Source organism: Cyanistes caeruleus, chromosome 1 (assembly GCF_971803275.1).
Source record: "Cyanistes caeruleus chromosome 1, bCyaCae1.hap1.1, whole genome shotgun sequence".
NCBI classification, from domain to species: domain Eukaryota; kingdom Metazoa; phylum Chordata; class Aves; order Passeriformes; family Paridae; genus Cyanistes; species Cyanistes caeruleus.
Window position 1 is genome coordinate 130,253,205 of NC_141701.1, and position 25,021 is coordinate 130,278,225.

Sequence of the window (25,021 nt, forward strand, 5' to 3'; positions counted from 1 at the left end):
AGATATAGACAATTCTTTAGTTATCTCTTTAAATCCTTCTTTTTGCTTACTGTTACAGCTAAACAAAAAAAGTGACTTGCTAACCAAACACATGAGGCATGAAGGTTCCTGTTCCTCAAGAGAAATGGGACAGAAAACAAGCAGCAGGACTTAGACAGAACATGACAACATGCCTAAACTGTATTTCTCCAGAACTTCCATTTTCAATTAGAAAGACAAAGCTAATAAAATACTAAGAGATTGAGCGCCTGAATCAGTAAGTGTAGCAGAAACTCCTCCTGATGAGCTCCTTTTTACTTGCAGAAACCAAGGGAGGAGAAACATCAAACTTGAGCTGTTAATTTGATTTGACCAAGCACAAACTGGATCAGACCACTCAGTGTACGACTATGTTGCCAGTATGGGACCTGAACACCACAAAACTACTGGATATAATCTCCTTATAAATGTAGCACTATCACACAGTCAAAGATGAAACGATATCATTTCACCAACTGATCCCAAACAAACTTGGCCAACACAAACAAAAGACAAGTTTGCACTGAAGTTCAGCATAAGCAAGAATTTCACATACATAAGACCAAGGTTCAGGAATATGGCAAAGCCATAATTGCTTTGAAGCAGTTTCTGAACCTCTGCAATGTTTTTTCAACAACCTTTGGAATGTTGGTTTTGTTTGGGTTTTTTTTCCCTCTAAAGAATCCTTTTCCAAGCAACCCTTGAAGATAGATGATCTACAACAGTATTTTGAGAGTATATTTGAGTATATTTGAGATTTTGAGTTTCTACAACGAAAGTGAGAACATCTTATTATGCTGGAAAACACAGCTCAAGCACTGTAAAGTGCTTGGAGTTCTTTACTAGCAATTTGCTGCCTCATCACCTCATGCCAATTAAATCAAGGAATGACTTAACAAATCCACCAAATTTTTATCAGCCAAGTTTCTCTCCCAAACAAACATGCTCTGACCTAAAAAAGGTCACAGGAATTACAAGTACCCATAGGCACTAATGGCTCTTTTTTCTCCTTCAGCATGACTACTCAGTGTGTATTTTATATCAGACATTCTGCAACAGTAAACTGCACCTCTAAGGGAAATTGACAAATAAGGAATACTAAATCCCTATTTATCCCTGTAATTCCAACACATGCCAGAAAACTCTGGCTAAAAATCAATAACTGATTGCATTGAAAACTCTAAGAGCACATTCCAGTTCAGATACTGATGTTAAAATAGTGGCAGCCAAAGTGCTAACATTCACAATGCTAAACATCCTCCCTAAATTCACAACATGGTCCAGTATTTCAAATAGCACCAGACTTATGAAAGCAGAATAGAAATATTCCCAAATAAAATAATTAAAAAAAAATAAAAAATGAAAGATCAGTCAATGAAACAGGCACAGGAACCCTGCTCATTCATTTCTAATTAGGGCTAGGTACCCCAGTGATGACAGATCACGGATTCTGTGAGGTCCATCAAAATGCCCATCTCCCAGCTGGTTTGGAAACTTTTACATGACAGCCTGATAATATTTGAAAGAAACTGACAAGATCTCCACAGATAAACAAACCTGGTCTGAGGAAGTAAAACACATTCTTCTCCCCAAGTTCTCTGACCACAATAAACTACATCTAAAATATTAAGAACCATTTACCTGAGGAAAATACTACCATTGCATATCCATATCTTGACAGTATCTGTGATGTTAACTATACAATGAGTGCTACACATCATAGGAAACACAGCAGTGTTTTTGTCACTAAGGACCATATGACTATCTGCAGGTATTTTTCCAACATTTTGTCAGGCTTTAACAAGTGCTGTTACTAAAACCTTGTCCTTCTATACAGTCTGGGTTTCATGTAATTTTCTAACAGCTTGAGAAGCTGTTATAAACTTGTTTACATAATTCTTAAAGATGTAGATTTATAACTGTCAATGATTTTATAAGGTTAATGGCCTCTGAATTAAATGAATGAGAAACTCAACTTTAAATTTATGTGCTTCAGTCAACTAGAAAAACAGCAAACTCTGAAAAGAACATGGATGTTTGAACCAGACTAAACTCACCTTTTGCTTACTGCTCCAAAGCAATGTACAGGAAACAAGGTATTTCTATTAATGATGCACATACGGTATGCAGTATCTTGAAACCTAAAATTCTAGGAGCAGAGATTAATGGAATATATAGTCTAGTTCCAGATCTAGATGCATCTGAGATGTACTTTTACTCCAGAAGTGTCATTTGAATTTAATAAACAACAAACACACACACACCAGAATAAAACTTCATACTGTACGATATTGAAGACTCAAAAATACAGATTGTCTTTTCAGAAGCATATCTATTACTGAAGATAGTTTTAATTTACTTTAAACCTCACTTTCTTTTATTTTTATTTGGACCTCAAGCTTTTCAGTAGTATATTTTTAAACTAATGAATTTAATTAATATCACGCCTCAAACTTTTTTATATTGAATCAATTGACATATATAAACAAATAAAAGGCTAGATCACACCATATTATTTTTTAAGGTTCAATTATCTGAAGCTGTAATAATTATAACCAAATTTCTTTGTGGAACTAAAACTGCCATCCAAATTTCACTAAAGAACTTGATTCAACAGTAACAAAACATCAGGAATTCAGTCTAGAAAAAGTTAAAGGGATGAAATCTCCTAATATGTAAGGGGGTTTATTAAGGTTCAAAGGTTTCCTACTGCCTCAGAGAGGTCAGAAGTTGCTTCACGCTCTTGAACTGTGACCAGGAGCTATTCATCTGTAATTGAATGTGACATTCTACCTTCTTGTCCACAGTCATAAAAATGGATGAAAAACATGAATGCATGGGCTGATGGCAAGATGGGACTATTATTAATGCAATTCATAAGCCTCTTGGACTGCTGGCAGAAATCTGACAGAAAGGTGGTAAAGTCTTGAACACACTATCCACAATACATACTTTTATAGGTTATTTAGCTTGACCTCCTTAGAATAAGAAGCCATTTCCAAGCTCATAAATTTTTGCTGAGCATATCTTTAGAAAGACATCCATTGTCTTGCAACAACCCAGCAGCACAAGTGCCCCAAACTTCATTCAATATTTGGAAGAGTAGGAAATCCATCTAATCCTTACACTGATAACTTAAGCAAAGCCTGCTTAATCAGACTTCTAATGGAGTCTATGCATTGCTCCAAAACCTTTTCTTTGGCTTTTATATAGATTTGTACTAATTTGTGCAAGCAACACTGAGAGACAGCAGCATTCAGACACACATCAATGCGATCACTTGAATTTTGTCAGTGAGCCACAGCTACAACCCTTAGCTTCTCCACTGGCATGCAAAATAAAGCATTTTTGATTATGCAAATAATGCTCTGCTTTGTGAATAGGGCCTCAAGTGATTCAAATGCTAATTCTGTTAGAAACCTTGATGAAAAGCCAGAATTTCAACCATGTCAGCTTTATAACCAAGACTTTCTGAGAAACACGTAATTGCAAATTGAAAAATATCTTTTAGAACCAGAAATACACAGACATAAAGTAACCTGGAGAAGTGGGCAAGTTTTTACAGCTTTCTGTCAATGGCCCTGAAACCTGCTGGGTTTTGCTTTGAGTTAGATGCCCCTTCAGGAACTGGCAGTTTCCTAGCAGAAGCAATGAAGGCACTGCTGCACTGAGAAAACCAGAAATGAAACAACAAAAGCAGATTTTTATCTTGTCCAGAGAATAATGTGCTATGTAGTTGGGGTTTATGTCTTCTTAATTTCTTAATAAAGCCTTCACACAATCCAGTGAATGTCTGTATGAAAATGTCCTTGCCATTATTAAACCCATTTTTTGAGCCCTCACAGCACACAAAAGAGCAAGCATGCATCCCAGATTTCAGAGAAATAGGGGGAAAGGGAAGTGAGTGAGAATGTGTACATGAAATGCGTAGAAAGCTTTTCTTTTTAGTTTGTGGGCAGTTTTGATTTACATTTTTTTCCCCTGGCTAGATGCATTTAACCTACTACAGTACTTTGTCCTCTCAAGCTCTGAAAGATACGAGGGAGGGGAGAATGTTTTCAGAAGTAAGCCAGCCACACTGGCACTGCCATCAGCCTGTGTGCACAGCTAACTTGGTGGTACATTCCTACCACCCTCCTGACTTTCTTGATTGCTTCTGCTCAGGGAAAACCAGCTGATAATTAAGGCTAAGCAAAACCTATGGATCTAATTACCTGAGCTGTACAACTAAGACAGGCTTCAAAGAACTAACCTGCAGCTTAAATTGCCTACAGACAAAAAAAAAGGGGTGTTAGGAAGCTTCCCCATGAGGTCCAAGGCACAAAGTTAAATAATATAAACATCCACGCTTTTGACGAGGCCAGTTTTCAGCATCTCCTCAAGGTAAAATCCAGAGGACAGAATCCTTATTTGCATTAACCCCTTCCTAACACCCCAAAGTAAAAATTAAAGAAAACTGATCTATACCACTTGTGTACTGATTAAGGGAACTCTGAAACATGCACCACAAAGCACACACAACAAACAAGCTATATCAGATCAGAACAGATACAAATCATTGAGTTTAGCACACCTGAAATATCCTTATTTACATGGCTTCCTCCATCCATTTTGTTTTAAATCCACTTTTCAATCTGCTCCAGCTAAATCTGCTGTGGAAGCTTGTGACAAGTGGCACAAACCTCAAAAAAATCACAAATACACAGTTCCAGATTCTACAGCTGAATATCCCATAGTAATGGCTTTTAGACTCCACTGTCATGGCTTACATTTTAGTAAATGGGTCAGAGGTGGAAGGTCACATATCCTATTACCAGTCTCTGAACCATCCAGTTCCCCCTTCATCTCAGCAGAAAAATGTGACACATTATCAGCTTCTTTTTTAATATTGCTTACTCGGGGGGAACATTCTGAAGTAAAATAATGTGGATATTCATTTTCATTGCTTTGAAGAAGACAGTAAAGGTCAAGTTCTAATATTGAAATGCTACTCTCTTCATATTGATTATAAAGCCTGAAAGCAGTAACTCCACCCATGCTGGAAGAAGAGACCCCATTATGAAGCCTGTATTCCAGTTCTGTACAATTCCTGAGAGATAATCTCCCACCTCTCCCAGCAAAAACTGAAGAATTGAACTGAAATGTTTGCAACACAATCTTCAGGCTATGGAAAAATACAAAAGAGAAAAAAGAGCAGTGCTGTCTCCCGAAGGAATGGTCTCACCCAGACAACTGTGCCTACAGCATCTGACAGCAGGTAGACCAAAGGAAAAAAGGAGCTTGTGAAGAAACAGGAAAAAAGGAATATATTTTCTTCTCACATATCTAACTTTAAAATAAGATGTATTTGCTACCACTTTTTTCACTGTTTTGATTATAACTGACTTTTTCCTTCCTATGACAAAGGTATTAGTGCTTCTTAATGGCTACAGTGGCTGCTGCCATACTTCATGCCAGTATAAAGATGTAGGCTGCTGCAAATAGTTCTCATCTATTTCAAAATTTTAAAATAATTAATGCTTAAAATTTTCAGCAAATTACTGTGAATTATAAATTTTACCATACTGGGGTTTTTTTACTTCCCTGTACACATGACATATTTAAGGAAGAATTGAATAATTACCACAAAAGATGGGAATAAAAAGCAGCAAAACTAAATACTGCAGTGTTCTCATCCTCTCAGGCTGCCTGTCTTCTCAACTAGCAACTCTCTACTTATGTCATGGCCCCATCATTTGAAAATAAGTGTCATTTTCCCTTTGATATAGGAGTGATTTGTTAGATACTAAAATAGAATAGTGTCTTGTATCTGTAAAGAGACTAAAGGTGCTTAATTTTATAAGTTACAAATTTGAAATGAACTAGTGCATTTGTCTCAGAGGAAGAAAAAGTACTTATTGTGCTGTGGACAAAAGCATTGAAAACAAAGGTATTGTTGTGGATCCAGCAGAAGCACATGCACATCTTCATTGTTACATTCATGTCTGAAGAACCAAGACAATTTTAAAATTATTTAAATTATTTATACACATCAGTTCATTCATGAACTTCCTGTGTTAGAAACACACAAAGCTGTTCTGATGATGTTTATGAATGATGACTGAATTCAGTAGCAAAGAGATGGTGACATGTCTCAGACATGACTTCTGATGAAGATGGACAACTTTCACAGGAAGCATTTTTACTTTATCTAGAGTTGGTTACATGTCCAACTCACATTAGACATTCTCTGGGTTGATCAAAGACAGAATGACACCCTTCACAAAGGATTTTTTTTCTTTGGGGGACAGGGTTAATTGTTTTTCTAAGTCTTAAAAATGCACAGGAGACACATGAATGTACAATGCACCCAAACATTTCTTTCCATATATGCAGTGGTGTATCTCTTCCAAGGGGAAAAGCTGTAACACAAGGAAACCAGACAAACTTCTAAAGTCCTTGTTTTGTACAAAACCCATTCTGCTGAGATACAATAGACATCTACTAATGTCCCATGTTAAAAAAAAAACATGGATAAAACTGAAGCTGACTGAACTGGTTCAAACACCGAGTTGCAACCCCGATACTGTATTTACAAAATGCAGGACACAGCAGTGGAAAAAGACCACAGAGATCTTGACAAATGTCTTTGTGCAGATTTTAAGTCACCACTTTGATCATATGGCTAAATGATACAGTTGTCTAGGTTATCCCTTTTGCAGAAGGGAGATATAACAAAGAAAAAACAATTAGAAGAACCAGCTAGGTTCAGGAGACATTGCCTTAACGTCAGAGATATCTAATTTTTATGAGAGCTGCATGAGGGTTCTGTATCACTTATAGATGCATATTATCATTATATATGAAGAAAGGATTGCCAGACTTCTTGTATCCTCCAAATTCTGTGTTTGTCATGTGTTTTCTACCCTTCTTGTCATACTACCAGGGACAACAAGAGCAGCAGACCAGAGTCTATAAGGCAACAGTTCCAACCCCCGCACTAAATAGGGAAGAGAAGAAACAGTTTTTGAGCAGAAGAAATCTCTCTAAGCAGAAAGCCCCAGGGGCAAAAAGCCAAGTCAGAGAGCCCTGAAACTCAGGTCAGAGGAAAATGTAAGGAAAAGCCATACTGAGGAGGGTTCAATAGCACTTGTGAACTAATGGATTTGCAACCTTCCAGTGCTGGAACTAGCACAAGATCCCTTATCCAACACTTTCCATGTGAGAAATGAAGATGCATGGACAACTTCTTCAGAGGAAGTAGGGCAGAGCCTGAAATGACTGCCATTAAGCTAACATAACAAGGATGAGGAAGAATTCTTGATGGCAAAATGATCATATTAAAAAAAAAAATAAATCTTTAAAGTGTCACCCCATTCTTTTCTTGCTTGAACTGTGCTCAAGAACAAAAGCCAAAAGAAGGTCACAGCTTGAACATCAAAAGTACTGAATAAAGATTCAATTGGTACAGTTGTGTCCCATCTCAGCAGGCCACAGATAAAATGTTGCAGGGGGAATGGGGGGAGGACAGAGGAGACGGAATATTCTGTGGAACAAATCTAGTTCTATGAAACTGGATAAATTGGAATTTGCATTTGTACTTTTGTACTGCACAACACTTTTCCTAGACGACGGAAGCTCGTTATAGATTTTAAAATTTATAACATGATTCTCAAAGGGAAACACCATAATTTATGCCGTATTTATACAACCCCAGCTCTCCAGAAGGTTTTCTAATTGAGAAAACTGCTAATTTGTTAGATGGTTAAAAAAAAAAAAAACTGAAGGGAAAAAAAAAAGGAAAGACTATGTTCAGTCTGTGAATAACTAAATAGAAAGAAACAAACAGGACAGATTTTTTCAATCTCTAGCATTTCTGACCACCCTATGTGGACAGAAGCTTTCATTTGGCCCACCAAAAAGAAGTAGCACAGTACAATTTGGACACACTAAAAAGCAATATAAAATAACATCATAATTTGCATTGTATATCAGACTAAAAAACTATCAGCTCTTCCACGTTCATCTTAGATGACAAGGAATTCAGTTCACCTGCTTCAGCCAGCCAGTCCAACTGCTTTCAGGAAAAAGCAAATGGGTACTGTCAGTAAAAAAAATTTGCAGCCAATCAGGGTTGGAGAGAACAGCAGGAGGGAAAGCAGAGAAAAGATGAAAGCTCCTGCTGCTTCCAAGCTCCGTATCACATTGCCAAAGACCTAACATGCTTCTCTTAGACATACACAACTGCACATGAGGAGAATGCAGAAATGAAACATAGCTGAAAATGTGAGCTATCAAAGAAACAATCAGAAAAAAACCTCAAGAAATTAAAAGCAATTTTTCTATTATTCAAGAAGAATATTCTTTATTATTTCAAGAAGAAATAGCATACACGTCTCTGCAACATGAAAGAGTATTTAATAAGCAACTTCCAAAAGTCTTGGAAATTTTAAAAGTTAACTTCATTTCATGAAAAAAGGTCCCAGGAACATCCTTTTCAAAATGTACTTTAGTTTTTGAAGCCCAGCCTGTCCTAATTTGGGAACTCTTTTACTTCAAGGAAACCCACAGTTTGCATAAGGCTGCAGGGTTAAGAGAAAGAGACGAGACAGAGAAATAAAAATTGCTGGAGTTTCTTTACTTTTGAATATTCCTGACCTTAAATATCCAACAACATAGTGTTCCAGAGGTTCTTGGCTTGCATGTTTTATTTTTAACAACACTGAGAAACAAAGTTGTTACGACTCCAAGCTCAACTGGCTTTGCAGGGACTTTGCAGTTAATTGAGCCGTAGCTATTTAGCCTGCAGTAGGCACCAGCTCTGCCAACTCTGTAGGCAATGAAAAGGTTCCCCAAGCTACAGCCAAGCTACTGTCCTTTTCTTTTTTTTACTTAAATGCTCCAAAGCAATGTGGCTTTTGGGGAGAGTGAGCTTATCCTCAGAACCTAAAACATAGACACAAACCCCCTATAGTAACTCTTGTGACGTGCACACTCAGAATAGCTGCATCTCCATGATCTTAAACATAGTCTCTTGAAGTTCCCTCAGGCTTGCTGAGCCAGATAGACATGAAGCTTTTAGGCATTTCAGTTATGGAAATTTAAATTTCATGACTGGACTTTGTGAAGGACATCTGAAAATCTTCCAAACTCCTATCACTAAAAAGACAGCAGTTGTTAAGCTTCCTTAAAAAAAAAAAAACAACAAAAAAACAACACCCAAACCAACCCTGAATAAAATGAATAAGTTTACCTCAGGTAAGTGGATGATTTACTGTCCAGTTAAAAAAAAAAAAATATTTACTGAAAGACAAAAACAGGATTTTCATTGCAATTTTCATGTTTACCTTCTACAAATAGATCAGCCAATGATTCTTAAAAAGATATGGGCAGATATTGTTTCACTGTGCCCTTGACCTATGGCATACAACCTTCCAGACCTACTCTAATACAGCAAATAGGAGTTTTATCACCATGAGTCATCCAACCAGTGCCATGAGGTCATTTGTTGACTTCAGTGTTGTAAAGACCATTAGGCTACACATCACTGAGCTGGGAAGTGTCTGCAATAACTCAGGTCATAATTCAGGAAGAGGTCACAAGAATTACACTTACTCAGTCAGAATGCAATTTTCTGGAGCTCTTCCTTAGATGGTATGTGTTGTAGTGCAGTCAGGTACAGGTTCAGAATCTGCTCTTTCTCCAGGATAATACAAAAGCTCAGCTGCTTTACATCACTTGCAGCATTGTTAACACAAATCAGTGTTTTCCACTGTGCACTAGTTAGGAACACGAGGCAATAAATTACACATCCACTCAGGTAAGAGCTTTCTCTTGGCAAACTCCTGATCTTCCCTGTATTCTTTTCTTGGCAGTTATTACACTTTGATTTTCCAAAGATAAAAGTTTTGTGAAGATCTATTCCCTTTGGCCTGACAATTTCAGAAAGGTAGGCTGTAGAAAACCTCCCAGCCTCAAAGAGGCTCTCTGGTATAAATATATGTCTTGGGGAACTATATATTATATATTATAATATATAAAATATAATTTATATAATCTGTATCATATATATAATAGAAATCCTGGGGAATAAATGTGAGCTCTCATTTCTTTCTTAGAGACTATTTCAGGTTTTCATTTTTTGTTTCTCTTATAATCATAGAATGGACTGGGTTGGAAGAGACCTTAAAGATCATCAAGTTCCAACCCCTCACCATAGGCTGTGACACCTTTCACTAGACCAGGTCGCTCAGAGCCTCTTCAAGCTGGCCTTGAACATTTCCAGGGATGGAACAGCCACAATTTCTCTGAGCAACCTGTTCCAGTGCCTCACAACCCTCACAGCAAAGAAATTCTCCTTAATATCTGCTCTCTGTCAGTGCAAAGCCATTTCCCCATATCCTATCACTACATGCTCTTGTTAGAAGTCCCTCTCTGTCTGTCTTATAGACTCCTTCAGGTACTGGAGGGCTGCAATTAGGTAACTCCTAAGCCTTCTCTTTTCCAGACTGAACAAACCCAATTCTCTCAGCCTTTCCTCACAGGGAAGGTGCTCTATCTCTCTGATCATCTTGGCAGTCTCCTCTTGATTCACTCCTACCACACACTGAGATAAGGATGGAAGAGGCCTGACACTTTGCAAACTTCTGTGGCCAAGAAAGAGTTAAGCATCTCTCTCTTCCATGCTTTATACTGGCACTCAGATGCACTAAGTTTTCTCCCCTAACACACAAAATAAACTTATTCAGTATGCATGATAAACTGCTCTTTAAAAATTAAAAAAAACCAAAAATCATTGATCAGTTCCTGTATTCTCTGTAATTTTATAATCCAATGCAGCAGACTGCTTCCAAAGCACTTCTGTTTTATTTCTGCATGCTGTTATCCATACATAGCATTAAGACCACAACTTCTGACAGTGAAATAGTTGAAAAGTATTATCTGAGAAACTGTCAAATCAAAGATGTAGAGACTCTTTGTCACATGAGCACTTTTAAATGTGACACACAAATTGGTACATTCATATGAAATCATATCAATACATATCAATTACAACATGTAAATACAGTAATTAATAAAAAGAAAAACAAACTGAAAGTTGCCCAATCATGGCATTTATATGACAAAGTACAAAAATAGCTACAAAACTGGATGATGCTTTGAAACACCATCTAGACCTATGGGAAATGAATCATTAAGATATACCAAAACACTGGAATAAAGTTTCATTCCTATAGTAAACAGCAATTCCAAGGGTGCAAAGTGAAAAACAAATTCAAAGAACTTTTCATGATTGGAATGAGGAAGAAAGAATTTTGTTACCCAAGAAAAGAACACAGTAAGCGAGTTAACCTCAGAAGCAAGCTGCTGATAAAGCCAAGGGATGTTTGTCTATATGCATACCCAGAAAGCCAAATCTTTGTCATGCTGGATATAAGCAGCATTATTACCCAGAATGAAAAAAAGATAACTACAGAACTGTAAACCAAGCTGTTTCCAGAATTAGAATCTACCATACAGTTCAGTGTTTAGCCTAGATGAACATATGATATTGCAGGAAATTAAGGGAATGAAATATCTAAGATAAAAGTTGAGGTCAGGGGACTTTTCTCCTGGCTGCTGTGTGTTTATACTTCCAGTCTGATGCTGAACCATTTCTGAACAGTTGATAATGAACATTACAGTAAAAGAATAAACCACAACTGCACCAATACAATAACACCAGTACAATAATACCAATACAGAAAACAAATAATTTGATAATCTGTATACTACCTAATTTATTTTAAATGAGAAAATAGGATGTAAATGACTTTCAGACTCCACAGTGTCTCAGCTATCACTGCTGCAGGCATATTTAGCCCACAACAGTAATATGGTGGCCTGAATCACTCACATATATGTTATCAAAAAATCTCATAAATTTATCCCACTCAGGTATATACACCAAATCAGTTGTGCTTTTTTTCTCCTTTTTTTTTCCCCCTTTTTCTTTTTTCATCCTTGGGCTCTTCAGAAGTAAATTAGATTATCTCAGACTAAGTGAATTAAATTCAGAAGGAAACATCCTATAAACTGCATACAATAAGATGGTACATCTGACTCAGGCCAAGTCGAAAGAACATTTAGCAAATGCTACTTCTAAATTTTGTTCTAAAAATTCAATAGAGAGCTGAACAGCACCAATAAATATGTCACATTCACCTATTTTCATTTTAACCTATGTAATTTTGATGGCAGAAGACATAAACCCATATCTGCTGTAAAAGCAGGCTTACTTTCTAAGCTTTGGTTGAAGCTTCAGCTAAACCTCTCCCAGGCCTTAAAATTAACTCTGATTTGCCTTATGCAACTTTACTGGGTTTTTCTGTTTTGTTGGGTTCGTTTTTCACTTTACCTTTCACTTTTTGTTTCAACCAAGTTAGCTCTTGTCTCCACAGTCACACATTCCATATTTATCCCCTTCATTTTCCCAATTGTCTTCTTTTTTTTTCTTTGTAGCTTTTTTTTTTCTTTGAGCTTCATTCTGCTGCTGTCACAACAGTAACAATATGCTTCCCTGTACATAGACAGCTACAACATTCCCTCAGCATGACCACTGCTTAGGATTTCAGCCTGTAACTTCCCCCTAATTAACATCACACAGCATCCCCCTCAGGAGCACCAAGCAGGAATGCTATTTTCTTTCACTGCTTTACTCAAGGAGCCATGAGAAATGTTAAACAATTTTCAAACAGTAGTTTTAATTTACAACTAGACTTCTGCCTGAATTTGCCTTGCACTGGTGGAAAACTAGAAAATAAGGAATAAGTCAAGATGAAACCTGCCTGGTTTCTCCAGTATGAAAGAGTTTGGAAAGAAATGTCCTCTAACAGACCTCTGGCTAATACCACCACATATGCATTTTTCCATTAGGGGAACACTATTCCTCAGATAACTGAAATTAGAAGTTGATCTCATCTTCAGTGGTATTTGTCCTTGTTCTAGTTCTCCCAGACTAAATTATAGCACTAGAGCCCATAGTTAGTCATTAAAGATCAAGAGAAAACTGCTTAACACAGTGTCCCATTCTTACTGTTTTTCCATATCAAACTTATCAGATAATTTCAAGAGCTCATAGAAGCATTTATTTTTTTTTAATTTTTTTTTCCCCCACCCTTGCAGCTGCCAGAAGCCATAGATGCATTACAGAATCCAGCATGTCCAAGTTGGATTAGATGCTGCCAAGAAGAAAGGAACTTCTTCCCAAGGTCCTGCTAGTGAAGCCCATGGCTGTAGTGGCTGTAGTGTTACTGTCAAATACTACAGGCCTGGCACAACATCAATGAGCTCACCTTCTGAAAACTGCATTCCTAATACAGCTTTCCTTTTCTGGTCCTAATAGTTGTTTCTGACAAAATCAAAATCAACAACAACAGAAAAGTCAAAATCAATATAGATTTTTCCTATCTTACATATCAGGTATCTGTGACATCTACATGACATAAAACATACAACACTGTACTCATACTGATAGCTCCTCAATGAAATTTCACTACCAAGGAGACAAGATTTCATTTACCAAAAAAACCCATCATATACAACCTATAACCCAAGGCTGACCCTACCTGACCAAGAGTCTACAAGAGTCAAGAAAAAACTTTTTTATTTTCTTAATATTCTTCGGATCTAGGCTCAGCTTAGGTGAAGACTTAAAAATATAATGGATGCACATAGTCCCATCATAATCAGTTAGATACCACACACTTAAATTAGTATTAATTATTAACTTCAACAGCTTTTCTAGACTTTAATATTAGTAGACCTTTGTTCTACTAATATTGAAGCACCAGGATTTTAACAGGCTTCAAATAGAGTATTGTAGTCACAGCTAGAAAAAAAAAACTTCTCCAAAGTGTGGGAAGTATTTTCCTGCAAGTGTGCCTTTATAATTTTTTTAATATATGAAGTGGGAAAAATCTCTGTTCTTGTTCCTAACAAATATTTCCTTATACTGAGCTCACACAACACACTATTTATGAAGGAAAATGGATTATACCGCATTTGACATTTATAGCACTATAAACATCCATCTAGACCAAGCTCACATTAAAAAACCTTTTAAGTGTCACTAAAGAGGCACAAGAAAGCCGTATTTACTATTCTCTCATTAAGTCAGTACCATATCAACTATAAACCTGAAGAACAATAAACATATTTGAAACACAGACTGCTATATCTTGCAACTGAATATTACAGATATTGAAAGCTGCACCTGTAACCCTCTGCACACTTCGTTATCACAGCACAGCTGCAGGGACAGACAGCTCACAGATAAAATAGATATTGTTATGAATAAATGTGTCAGATCATTCAATAATTGTTACTCAGATGAAGCAGTAGAGAACTGCAGAAATTCCTTCATAAATTGGCCACCCACGGTTTTCTCTCCTTTGTGAAAGAACCACCTTTAAAATGCACAATCTTGGGGCGGAAATCCACAGTAGTTTAGTGACTTCTAACTCCGGGGTGTCAATCACATGAAACATGAGGGTTTTTTTTGCCCAGCCCACTCCAGAATGGGACAGACATACAGCAGACAGATGGCTGCAGGAGCAAGGCACAGGGGAGCTACAGCTGCTGTGTCTGGGGCTGTCATCATCATGAAAGCACACATCTCACACATCTCACATCTCATGTGGAGGGCCAGCTGTGGACCCTGTGAGGGCTGATGTTCTACTCTACCTCCCTGGCTCATCTCACCCTGGGAATTATTCTGATAATACAATTTTAAAAGGGCCCTCAAAGTCATAAGAGTTTCACCTCTTTAGTTCATTACCAATTTCAGCTGAGTCTGAATCAGCAGCATGACGGTAAATTGATTATTATATCTCTACCAAGGCTCACTTTTAGTGCCTTCTAAGAGAGAAGGACCCCACAAAGAAGGCATATCCAGCAATTTCTGCAAAGGAGTTCAGTACAGACTCAGATAAAGCAGCCTCACTAGGGACCAGAGAGGCTGACATGGAAGGATAAAGGACTGGAGCAGAAAGCTTAACAAGCATCTCCAAGCATGCTAGATAAGAATCGTTCCCAGGCCACACAACTTAGAGTCCATGGGGAAGGAAAAACAAACACAAGCTAGTTACAAACCACACACAGCTTCAAAACCGCCTGCAGTTTTGCTCCCTGATCTTTTGATTGCCTTTATCAAGAAATGCTTGTCATTGCTTCATGCTGCGCTTATATGAAAAATCACATCTACCTTCATCCTAGGTGCTGCCTGCGGGCAAGAAACGCATCTTACACAGTTCCCTCATCTTCCAGAGTGACTCCTCACACCCACCCTAAACATGCTCTTAAGTACTCGCTCAGATAGTAAATCTAACAGGAGCCAAAGCACAAGCAGAGCTGCGTTCTTTAACAAGAACTCCCACACCAGAGGCTTTGTTTCTGAAGCACCAAAATAGAGAACGTAACCATGTAATTTGAATTCTCAAGCTATTCACTATAGCACGGCACAGAAATAAGAAGCGCAATGTAATTGCAAAAAAATCCCCACATATAGTCACTAAATGTGAGCGCATACCTTCCCTGATAGCAGTAAATGGGGTTCCTTCCTCTTCTTGCAATCTAATCACCTTCAATGCTACCAGCTTTCCATTTACCCTGAAAGGGAAAGAGGGGAGGGGAAGGAGAAATTTAGAAAAATCAAAATTATAGCAGAAATAGTATTTCTCTTAACAGAACTTGTCTCTTATCATGTACTTATTCAATTTCTTCCTGTCAATGCCAGTGATTCATTTATAGCACTGTAGGAAGTATTTCATAGCTTCCATAATGTCAACTTTATATTTTCACACTCAGATGCAATCCAAGAAATGATCTCAGTTTTCTGTGAGTCAGTCTGTTTCCTTTCTACCACAGCTTTGTTACTGAAGCTTTGTTAAGAAGTAACACATTTTAAAATTTCGTTATATCTGTTCATTATTTGATCAAACTTTTCAATGGAAAAGGCATATGATTTTCATCAATCATTTCACTTGTAGTATATCCAGATTTACACTGATTACCTCCTTCCCACTGCATGGTACACATCGTAACAACTTTCAAAAAGCTACGAATAATTTTTAGGTCATTCTGGACATTTTCTGCTAGGGCAGGATTGATCCTGAGGCATTTTTTGACTACATGGCTCAGGCTACTTTTAGATTATAATAACTCCTATTTATATGTTTAAAAATATTTTATGCTCCAAGAGACAAAAGTTCTTAACAGGCCATTTTAGTGTAAAATCTATTTGGGTTGTTTCACTTTTAGCATTCAAATTTTCACCACACATGGACTTCATTCCAGGCATTGCAAAAAAATCCATTCAGTTCAGTTTATCCAAATAAAATTTCACAGAAATGAAACAAAGCTGATATTCATTAACCTCTTCAGGAACAAACTCATACCATGAAATTTTAACAGACTCCCCATGTATGACAAGCAGTGGTGAGGATAAACTACCAAAAACACATAATACACATAAAAAACATATTGTTATTGTTATTGTTGTTGTTGTTATTGTTGTTATTGTTATTATTGTTATTATTATTATTGTTATTGTTGTTATTATTTTTATTTATTTATTTATTTGTTTGTTTGTTTGTTTGTTTATGTAAAAGCAAAATTAGCCTTTACAGCCACAAAGCTCAAGGACACATTGGATCCTTTACACTCCTGTAGTCATGGAGGCAATTCTCTACTGTTCTACTAGAGGGATGGCCCTAGAAGATGTATTACATTTTCAAAGCAAGATGATATGGACAACCACGGACTCTGAATTCATCTTTTCCCTTGGGCTTTTAATTTTTGTGGTTATATGAGTTCAGTGAGGGATGACTACTGTCTTGTTTCTTCTGCTTATTCCTCTTTTATAATTACCAAAAACTCATTAGCCCTATAGAGAACACTGCACAATGACTCTGAGCAAGTCAAGAAACCCTGGTTATTAAGAGATGGTTTACTCATCACCTTCCAGTTGCTCATAGCGTTCAGGATGGCACTAGTTCAAGTCTCAGGCCAGTAGTCACTGTTGAAAGGAAATAATCAGCTCAACTCTCCTGGATGTCTCCTTATAATTACCTTACATATTTTTTTAATTATTTATGTATTTATTTGGATTTAAACAGGACTTAGGGCATCAGAACAGGTAAGCCTTGCCTCAAATAACTTCATCTGTCATGCTCAGACCCTAGAACGAACCATACTAAAAGCAGAAGGACTGATGACAGACATGCTGTTCATAAATGTGTATAACTTTTAATTCCTCTGTCAATCCACCACCCTATCTATCATATACATATGACTTAGATATCTGGATAACTCAAATATTTTACGACAGATGAAACAACTGCAGGAGGAATTCAAGCAAGAAAAGCAAGATTATTTTGCAGATAAAGAACAGGACAGATGCTGTGTTCAGAGAAGGCAATGCAAAATACAGTGAAAAAACACATCAAAGAGGTATTAAGGAAACAGGGATACAGCATCCCTTGATAGAGAAGGACAAAAAACATGCAGTATTGGATAGCTTATGATCTTTTTAATCTGAAGTTCTACATTCCATTGGTTCATGAAGACCAATATAAATCACAAATAGCAATACCATGGAAACAGTTTCAAAAAATTCACAATTAAACACAGTAGGTAAGCTGTGCTTTTTAGTTATCATTGCCCCTTTGTCATTGAACATGTCATTATCTTGACAGACATCATGGTAACTCTCAGTACTATCAAAATAATCAAACTAGTCTCAAGTAGTGTCCCTTTGGGATTTCATTCTCCTCTTTAATATAATTTACCTCCAATATATCAATCTATAATTTCCATAATACAACAGCCTCCTTATTAACATTTACTACTCTGCCATTAAAATCTTTTTTTTTTTTTCCATTTAATTTTCTATAAGCAGGAGCATATAAAACTGGAGATGTGAGAAATTATGAAGCACCAATTAAAGAGATAGGGTGTATATTCATGTTCTTTAATTATCCTCCCACTGATGCAATCTCAGGATGCAGTGAGATGATGCTGCAGAGATGAGCTAAGGGCTGCCTCATGGTATGGTTTTCTCCTGCTTAATCCTTGCCACACACTCCTGACACTGCACTGCACTGTATTTGCTCTCATTTCTGCTGGACTTTACAATGGGACTGCTCAAAGAGCTTAAATAAGAGAAGACTGGCCCCTCCAAGAAAAATTAAATCATATTTTAAAAAAATTATAAAGGCATGAAAAGAAAGAAAGAAAAAAACCAATAGAAAACACATAAGAACTGGGTCCGCGTTTTGAGAAGCAATGTGTCATGGGATCAGCCAGCTATGTCATGAAATTATGCCCTGAAACTTGTGATGCCATGTCAAAATAATATGGTATTTTCCTTAGAAACAACACTGAAAAAAGGAAACCTGAGTAAAATTACCTCTGCAACCTATCAATACCTGTCATTGCAGACTTCAGAAGTGATCAGATAAGGCTAGCAGAACTCCTTCCAGATATTACTTCACATTTGTCTTCCACAACTTTGAAAGCATGCTCAGTATTTTCATTATTTTCAAATACAAGTAAAGAAACTGACAAGCAGACTGCCTTTAGACAGTGAAAAGGCAGCACTGCTGACTCTTTTAACATCTAGGATTCATTAAACCACCTCTATTACTCACTGTCCAAAGCAAACAGTTTCACACCTTCTCAAAACAATACACTTCACAGTGTCAAAGATTACACTTATCATCTTATGCCCATCCTGTCAACTGCCTCATTAGCTTCTATTAAGGACAATATTGACTAAAGAATTCCTATTTTTTAAGCCATCCTCCCTTCTAAACTAATTCATTTTCTCTTTCTCATTAAAAAGCCTTCAGAGAAAGTACAAAAGTCCTAAAGCCTCTTTAATCATCACACAAAACAACTTTACTCTAGGCAAAACACCTGCACCTGATGGACAGTTTTCCACTTTATGGAAATTCAGCATTTTAACATTATATAATCTTTTGCAATAAATTTCTGATTATATATGCAATGTAGGCAAAATAAAAATTAGTCCAAATTACTTTATGCAGCATAAAGTAAAAGTCTGCATATCATAAAAAATACAAATGAGCCAGATATTACAAAAAAATGCTAAAATAGTGTGTCATTCTGCATTTTCTAAACCAGCATATATCAGCACTACCAAAATAAATACATTTATAAGAAATGACCATTTATGACAAAGTAGAGAAGATTGGAAATTATTTAATGCTTTAATGCATCATTAAGAACATATAATACTGATGAATATAAAGTAACTGATGACTTAATTGGCTTTGCTGGGGATAATGCTGATGATGCCACATAAAGAACAAGAGTACAATAACACTATTTTCTCAAGTTCTTCAGATATATTTAGATGAAATAAATGTTCTAAATATACACATTTAAAAGAGTCAATTAACATAAAATCTGCCAATTCTGATTTCAATTTGTTTATTTAATATTGAGTTTTACCACTGGCTGGAGTTGAGGTTGAGCTCATAATTTGAGCAAGTGCTAAGCTTGGGAACACTTCTGTAAAGAAAAATCAGTAGATGGTATTGGGATGATGCTCTAATTTGTGATACAAATTTCAAGAATTCTTATGAAGAAAAGTAACTTTCAATTGTTAAATATTCAGTTACAGGAAGATCTCAAAGTTTGATGATAAAGCCTAGAAAAAGAAAATCTAGTTAGATCTACTCTGTAGTGATATTAATGTCATAAACAGACCATGGGGGGCTAATGAAACCAGGCTCTGCCAGAAATTTCCTTTGAAGAAACCTGACAGAGGCAAATTCACTGTAGGTTTAGTCACCTCTGATTATTCTACCAACGAATAACTAATTCCACATTCAGGGAAATACTTCTTTTAATCATTAACATAAAAGACAGTTCAGTGTAAACATGGTTTATATTATATTTTTCTTACTAAAAAGTACTTACATTTCCAGTTTACAAAAGTCACTCCCAGTCCTGCTAAAGCCCTATCATGTAAATTCTCAGGGGACTAACCCAGGCCCTGAATTTCTCTTTTTGAATCCCACCATCTTTTAACCACATCCTAGACAGAAGTTACCTTGTCTTAGTAGGAGCCAGTGGATTAAAGGTACTTCATAATCCTGACATTTATTAGGGCTGAAAAAACAGAAGATCAAAGAGTTTCATAAGAGATGAAATATTTGAATTATTAATTAGTGCTGTCACTGGAACTCAAGTCAAGGCAGCCTCATACAAGCAGTGTGGCATCCCTCACTTAAACAGGAGCAGGTAAGAGTTTACCTCCAGGTCCCTCATCCCCACCAGCAGCTCACATCAGCTCAGACTGCTCAGCAGCTCATCCAGCACGGGGGCTGTACTCGCCCTATGCCTGCTGGAAGGAGTCACCTGGGAGGGCAGCAGGGTGAGGAGCACCATCCTCCTCCACTCACCTCACATCTCTCCACACCCCTCTGATGCTCCTGTGAGGAGAAGTTGAAGACAAACACAGAGCTATCCCTTTTAAGTTAGGTGGCCTCTTAGAACTGTGTACATTGGCAGTCACAGTGAGAGACAGCGCTGATCGGCTACCTGGAAACTGCTCTGGTGCACAATGGCAGCTGGAAAAGTACTCCAGCATTCTCCCTGCCATCCCAATCATGCCTATATGGCCAGTTGGGTACTACCCCATGTATGTCATATAACTATATTCTATCCTAGCTTTTAAACCAAGTTTTCCAGAGCAGTCCTGGGTAAGTAATATAATGGAATTACTTCAGTTTTGTCCCTTGCTATGTGAGATAATAATACTAAATCACCTCCTAAAACTGCTGTCCAGGTTGAAGCACTGCACATAGAGTGTGATGTTCTTTTTGTATCTTCAACTATGGAGAAAAATTTTCCCAGTCTTTCTTTTAAATGCTGAGAAGTTCACTCAGTAAATGACCAATATAGTCAATGATTCATCTTCTAGTTAGAATTCTAGTAACTTATTTTAGTACTTACTCTACTTTAATAATTTTTTCCAACATATGGCATTTTAGTTGCACATCTAGCTGTCATTAGTCCTATCTAATTCAACTTTAAGTTATTATTTTTATTAAAGATTTACAATGCTAGAGATTTTTTTGAAGCATTTATGCACACATTTTACAATCCCATGCCATAACTTGCCTACAAAAATCAGTAAAGGAAATAAGTTAAAAAATGAGGAGGGGAAAAAAAGAAAGCCTAGTTGGTAACCATAAAGTGACTTTTTGTAACCCATGAATATGTATTCCTTTTCCAGCCATCTGTTATCCTCAGATGAAAAGAGGATTTCATTTGTAGAACACTAATTTCACACAATTTTCAAGAAATAAAGAAAAGGTTAAGAAAGTTTAGGTCATTAAGGCAACATGAATCAGAGTAATTTTGAAATACCAGTCTAGATAAATTGGCCATAACACGAAGAAAACCTTTCCTGTGAACTGGGCTGTTGTACATGAAAGTTATCAGGGAGCCTGTGAAAACAACACCTCACATGGACACAGAGTAAAGCTTGAGGAATGACTTAAAAATGGCAGCTTGACCATTGCAAGCTGATGGCACTTGCAAAAGATTGAACATGAAAGACAATCAAAGAGCCAAGGAGATTTCATGACAAGTAAAAAAAATTCTGCAATTTCAAAAACAAAAGTCAGAACAAGCAATTAGTCCTGTCAGTCATCCTCAGGTTCCAGCATCATAAACATAAAAATCAAAATACACACACCATCCCTTTCCTGGTGAGCAGCCATTCACACACATATTTATGAAATATTATGGCCAGCTGTATTCGTAACACACACTGCAATACATCACACCAATAACAAACAGAGGTAGTTCCCCCTGATTATTCAAAGACTCCCTGCTGCCTAACACAGCATGGAAACAAGGCCAGTACAGAGCATGATGCCTGCCTGAGCACGATTTCTCTCAACTTTGCACCATGAACTCCCTATTGGTTTTTAAGGTCAATAATAAAAGGTACTGCCTTTGATGGAGGAAAATGTCAAATACCCAGGCTCCCTGAAAAAATACATTTTATCTTTGAGTACAAGTTGGAGTCATCTTGAAAACAAAAAATTCCTATTTTGAACTGAAATGGGAGAGGTGCCTGGATGGAAGGACTGCACTATCTCTGAAGCCTTTGAGCTCTTGTTGACAGCACCAGCTTCTACTGTGCTCTGCTCTGTGTTTTACTGATTTCTCATATTAATAGTTAAAAAGGATAGGGATCACAATTCATTAGAACAAGTGTTTTATTAAAAGTTAGGGAAAATAGGCAAAAAATGTCCTGATGGAGCTGTTACAAATTCTACACATTTTTGCAATACTCTGAGCAGATGCAATTCATTAAAGGTGCCCAAAAAGGTAAAGGTACAGTAAGAAATCACATGGACATTCAAGAAGCAGATAGAGATCACAGTGGAGATACCACTGGCATGCCTCTCACAGACACAGACACGTGCTGTGCAAGCAGCAGTCACAGATCACATCGCTTTAACTGAGGGAATCTTTTCTAATTCTTTGCCTTGGAGGGCAATCGAGCACAGTGGGAGAGGATGGAAAGCACGCCAACACACAGAATTGCCAAAAGCACAGGTTTTTCCCTTAAGTGCAATATGCAGAGCTCTCAGCAGGGGAATGCAAGGCCTCCACACTGCTTTGCAAGGGGCTCTGGTTGGCAGCAGCTCCCTTGTGCTGTCACCAGCTTCATCTCCAGACTCACAACTCACATCAACATTTATGTGCCACAGATCAAGCCAGATATCACTGCTGTATGTTCAGGTAAATTTATAATCAAGCTCAAGAGGGAAGAAGGTCAACAGCAGCAAGAAGACACACATGTCAACACACAGACAGGCAGCACTTCCTCAGCTCAGCCACGCAGTGAAATGACACAGGAATTCAAAGGCCACCCATTGCTTTGCACCTACTGCATGGCAAGTGTCCAAGGTGTTAATCAAATACAGCGTCAATGGAACTTGCGTTATTTTTTACAGTGTTATCAGTAAATTACTCAGCCCACTTCTCCAAAATTTTACATTAAAATAAGTCCCTTCAAAGTCATCTGAATTTCATGCAGTAAGCAGCCTCTTGTGATTTTATACAACTAAGTAAAATAGGAGAATCTAGCCTGAATGGAAGTAGAAAATGAACATGCCAAGATGAGTTTCATTACACACGTCTGACGTGCAACACATGAAATCAAATAGATTTACCTATTGATGCAACTGTCAGCCAGAAAAAAATGACTGCCTGGCTGTTTCTCCTATAAACAAAAGAGCCCAGCCTAAGAGAATACTGCTTCACTTTCCTCAATAACACAGTCCTCTTCACTCTGCTGCTTCTTCACCCCAGGGATTCATTTTTATCTGACTACAGAAAGAGAAATCCATCATCCAGTAAAAGGAATTAGCCCGTTTCATTTCACTTTCCTGGAATACAACCACAGATGCTCAGAAAGATAGAAGAGCAGTGGGTTTTATAGGAAGACAAGGGCTTGCTACCATTTATCCTGCTCCAAGGTGCAAAAAGCCAGGATTGATCTGAAAGCAAGTTTTGAATGAAAGCACATACTACTTTAAATTTTAGGAAGGGAATGGCTGATTTTGTGTCCTTTCAGGCGGGTATGCATCTTTTAGACTCTCCAAACAGTATGCCAAGATTAAGAATATTTTATTCCATCATTATGATCAGCAGGGGAAATAATTTTAAAAGCTGAAATGTATCTCAGGAAATGCATAAAGAACCCCAACCTCTATTATTTGCCACATGCAACTGGTGACAAGTACTGAGCAAAATAATTCTGAGTACAAAGCATCTTTCAAAAAGCTCAACACAGTCTTAAACTTTCCATCTTCAACTACAGTTAAGGACACATCTCATAAACATTTTGGCAAAAACGAAGAAACCAACCATTAGAGTTGGTTATTAGGGATCCTCAAACATTTTGACCAAAATCCACTTGTGTATTACCAGCTCCAGCTTTTCCATCATGTGTCTGCATCCTGCACAGTGCCATGAGAGCTTAATCCTTCAGCTGTCAAACTGGGCACATACCAAAATAAACAGATCTCTTTTGCTCATTTGTATTCCCTCTGAGTCTGTAGGCAGGGGAGCACAATGATGCATATCACAGTCTCACCCTACACACCCATATCAGAGTTTAGGGAAAAAAAAGAGATCTCTATCTATTCCTGTATCATTTTAAGATAAAGCTATAAACAGTCAGAGTTAACTTGCCTGAAAAGCTGCAGCCAGGTTCAGAATGGAATCATGGAACCATGGAACCATGGAATCATGGAATCATGGAACCATGGAATTGTTTAGGCTGGAAAAGACCTCTGTCACTGAGTCTAACCATTAACCCAGCACTGCCAAGCCCATCACTAAAACACATCCCTAAGTGCCACACTTGCACATCTTTTAAGTACTGCAGGGATGGGCCAGAGCCAGTGCTGGCCCATGCATTCAGCCCACATCTGCTCCCCTCTGTTCCCCAGGAGTACCTCACAGCAGTGATGCTCTTCCTTCTACAGGGATACCACATAGGTCAGAGACTCCTCACCTTCTCACAGGGTAACAGAAGAGGTAGCAGGGCTACATTACCTCAACAAAGAAGTCCTTTTGAATAGCAGGTAACACCTGTAGTGTTTCCTAAGTTCTGTAAGTACAACCTTTTCCTGCTGTGAAGTAATTCATCTCTCTAGTTCAAGAAACAGAAGCCTGGACTGGACATGGTGAATCTGGATAGTGCTGGATAATATAGAAATTATTCAATTCTCAGTGGGGGAAAAAAAAAAGTCAAATTCAAACAGGTATAGGAATACTACTATAACAGTAGAAATACTCTCTGCATATGACTTCTCATCCACACTCTAGTTACACATACATTTTTCAGAACACATTTTAAAGACCTTGCAGAGATGTTACAAAGCAGCAACAGAACAAAGTCGTACATAATTGTTACAACTCTCAC

General features: G+C 37.4%; 1 protein-coding gene across 11 annotated transcripts in view; it reads right to left on the reverse strand.

Annotated features, from left to right (window-relative positions):
- Nucleotides 1–25,021, reverse strand: part of CDK14 (cyclin dependent kinase 14) — a 341,278-nt gene that overhangs the window by 222,825 nt on the left and 93,432 nt on the right. For all 11 annotated transcript variants that reach the window (XM_086857927.1, XM_086857960.1, XM_086857948.1 and 8 more), the window contains one exon: nt 15,566–15,645. In XM_086857927.1, the coding sequence (XP_086714053.1) occupies nt 15,566–15,645 (80 nt within the window). The remainder of the gene's footprint in view (nt 1–15,565; nt 15,646–25,021) is intronic.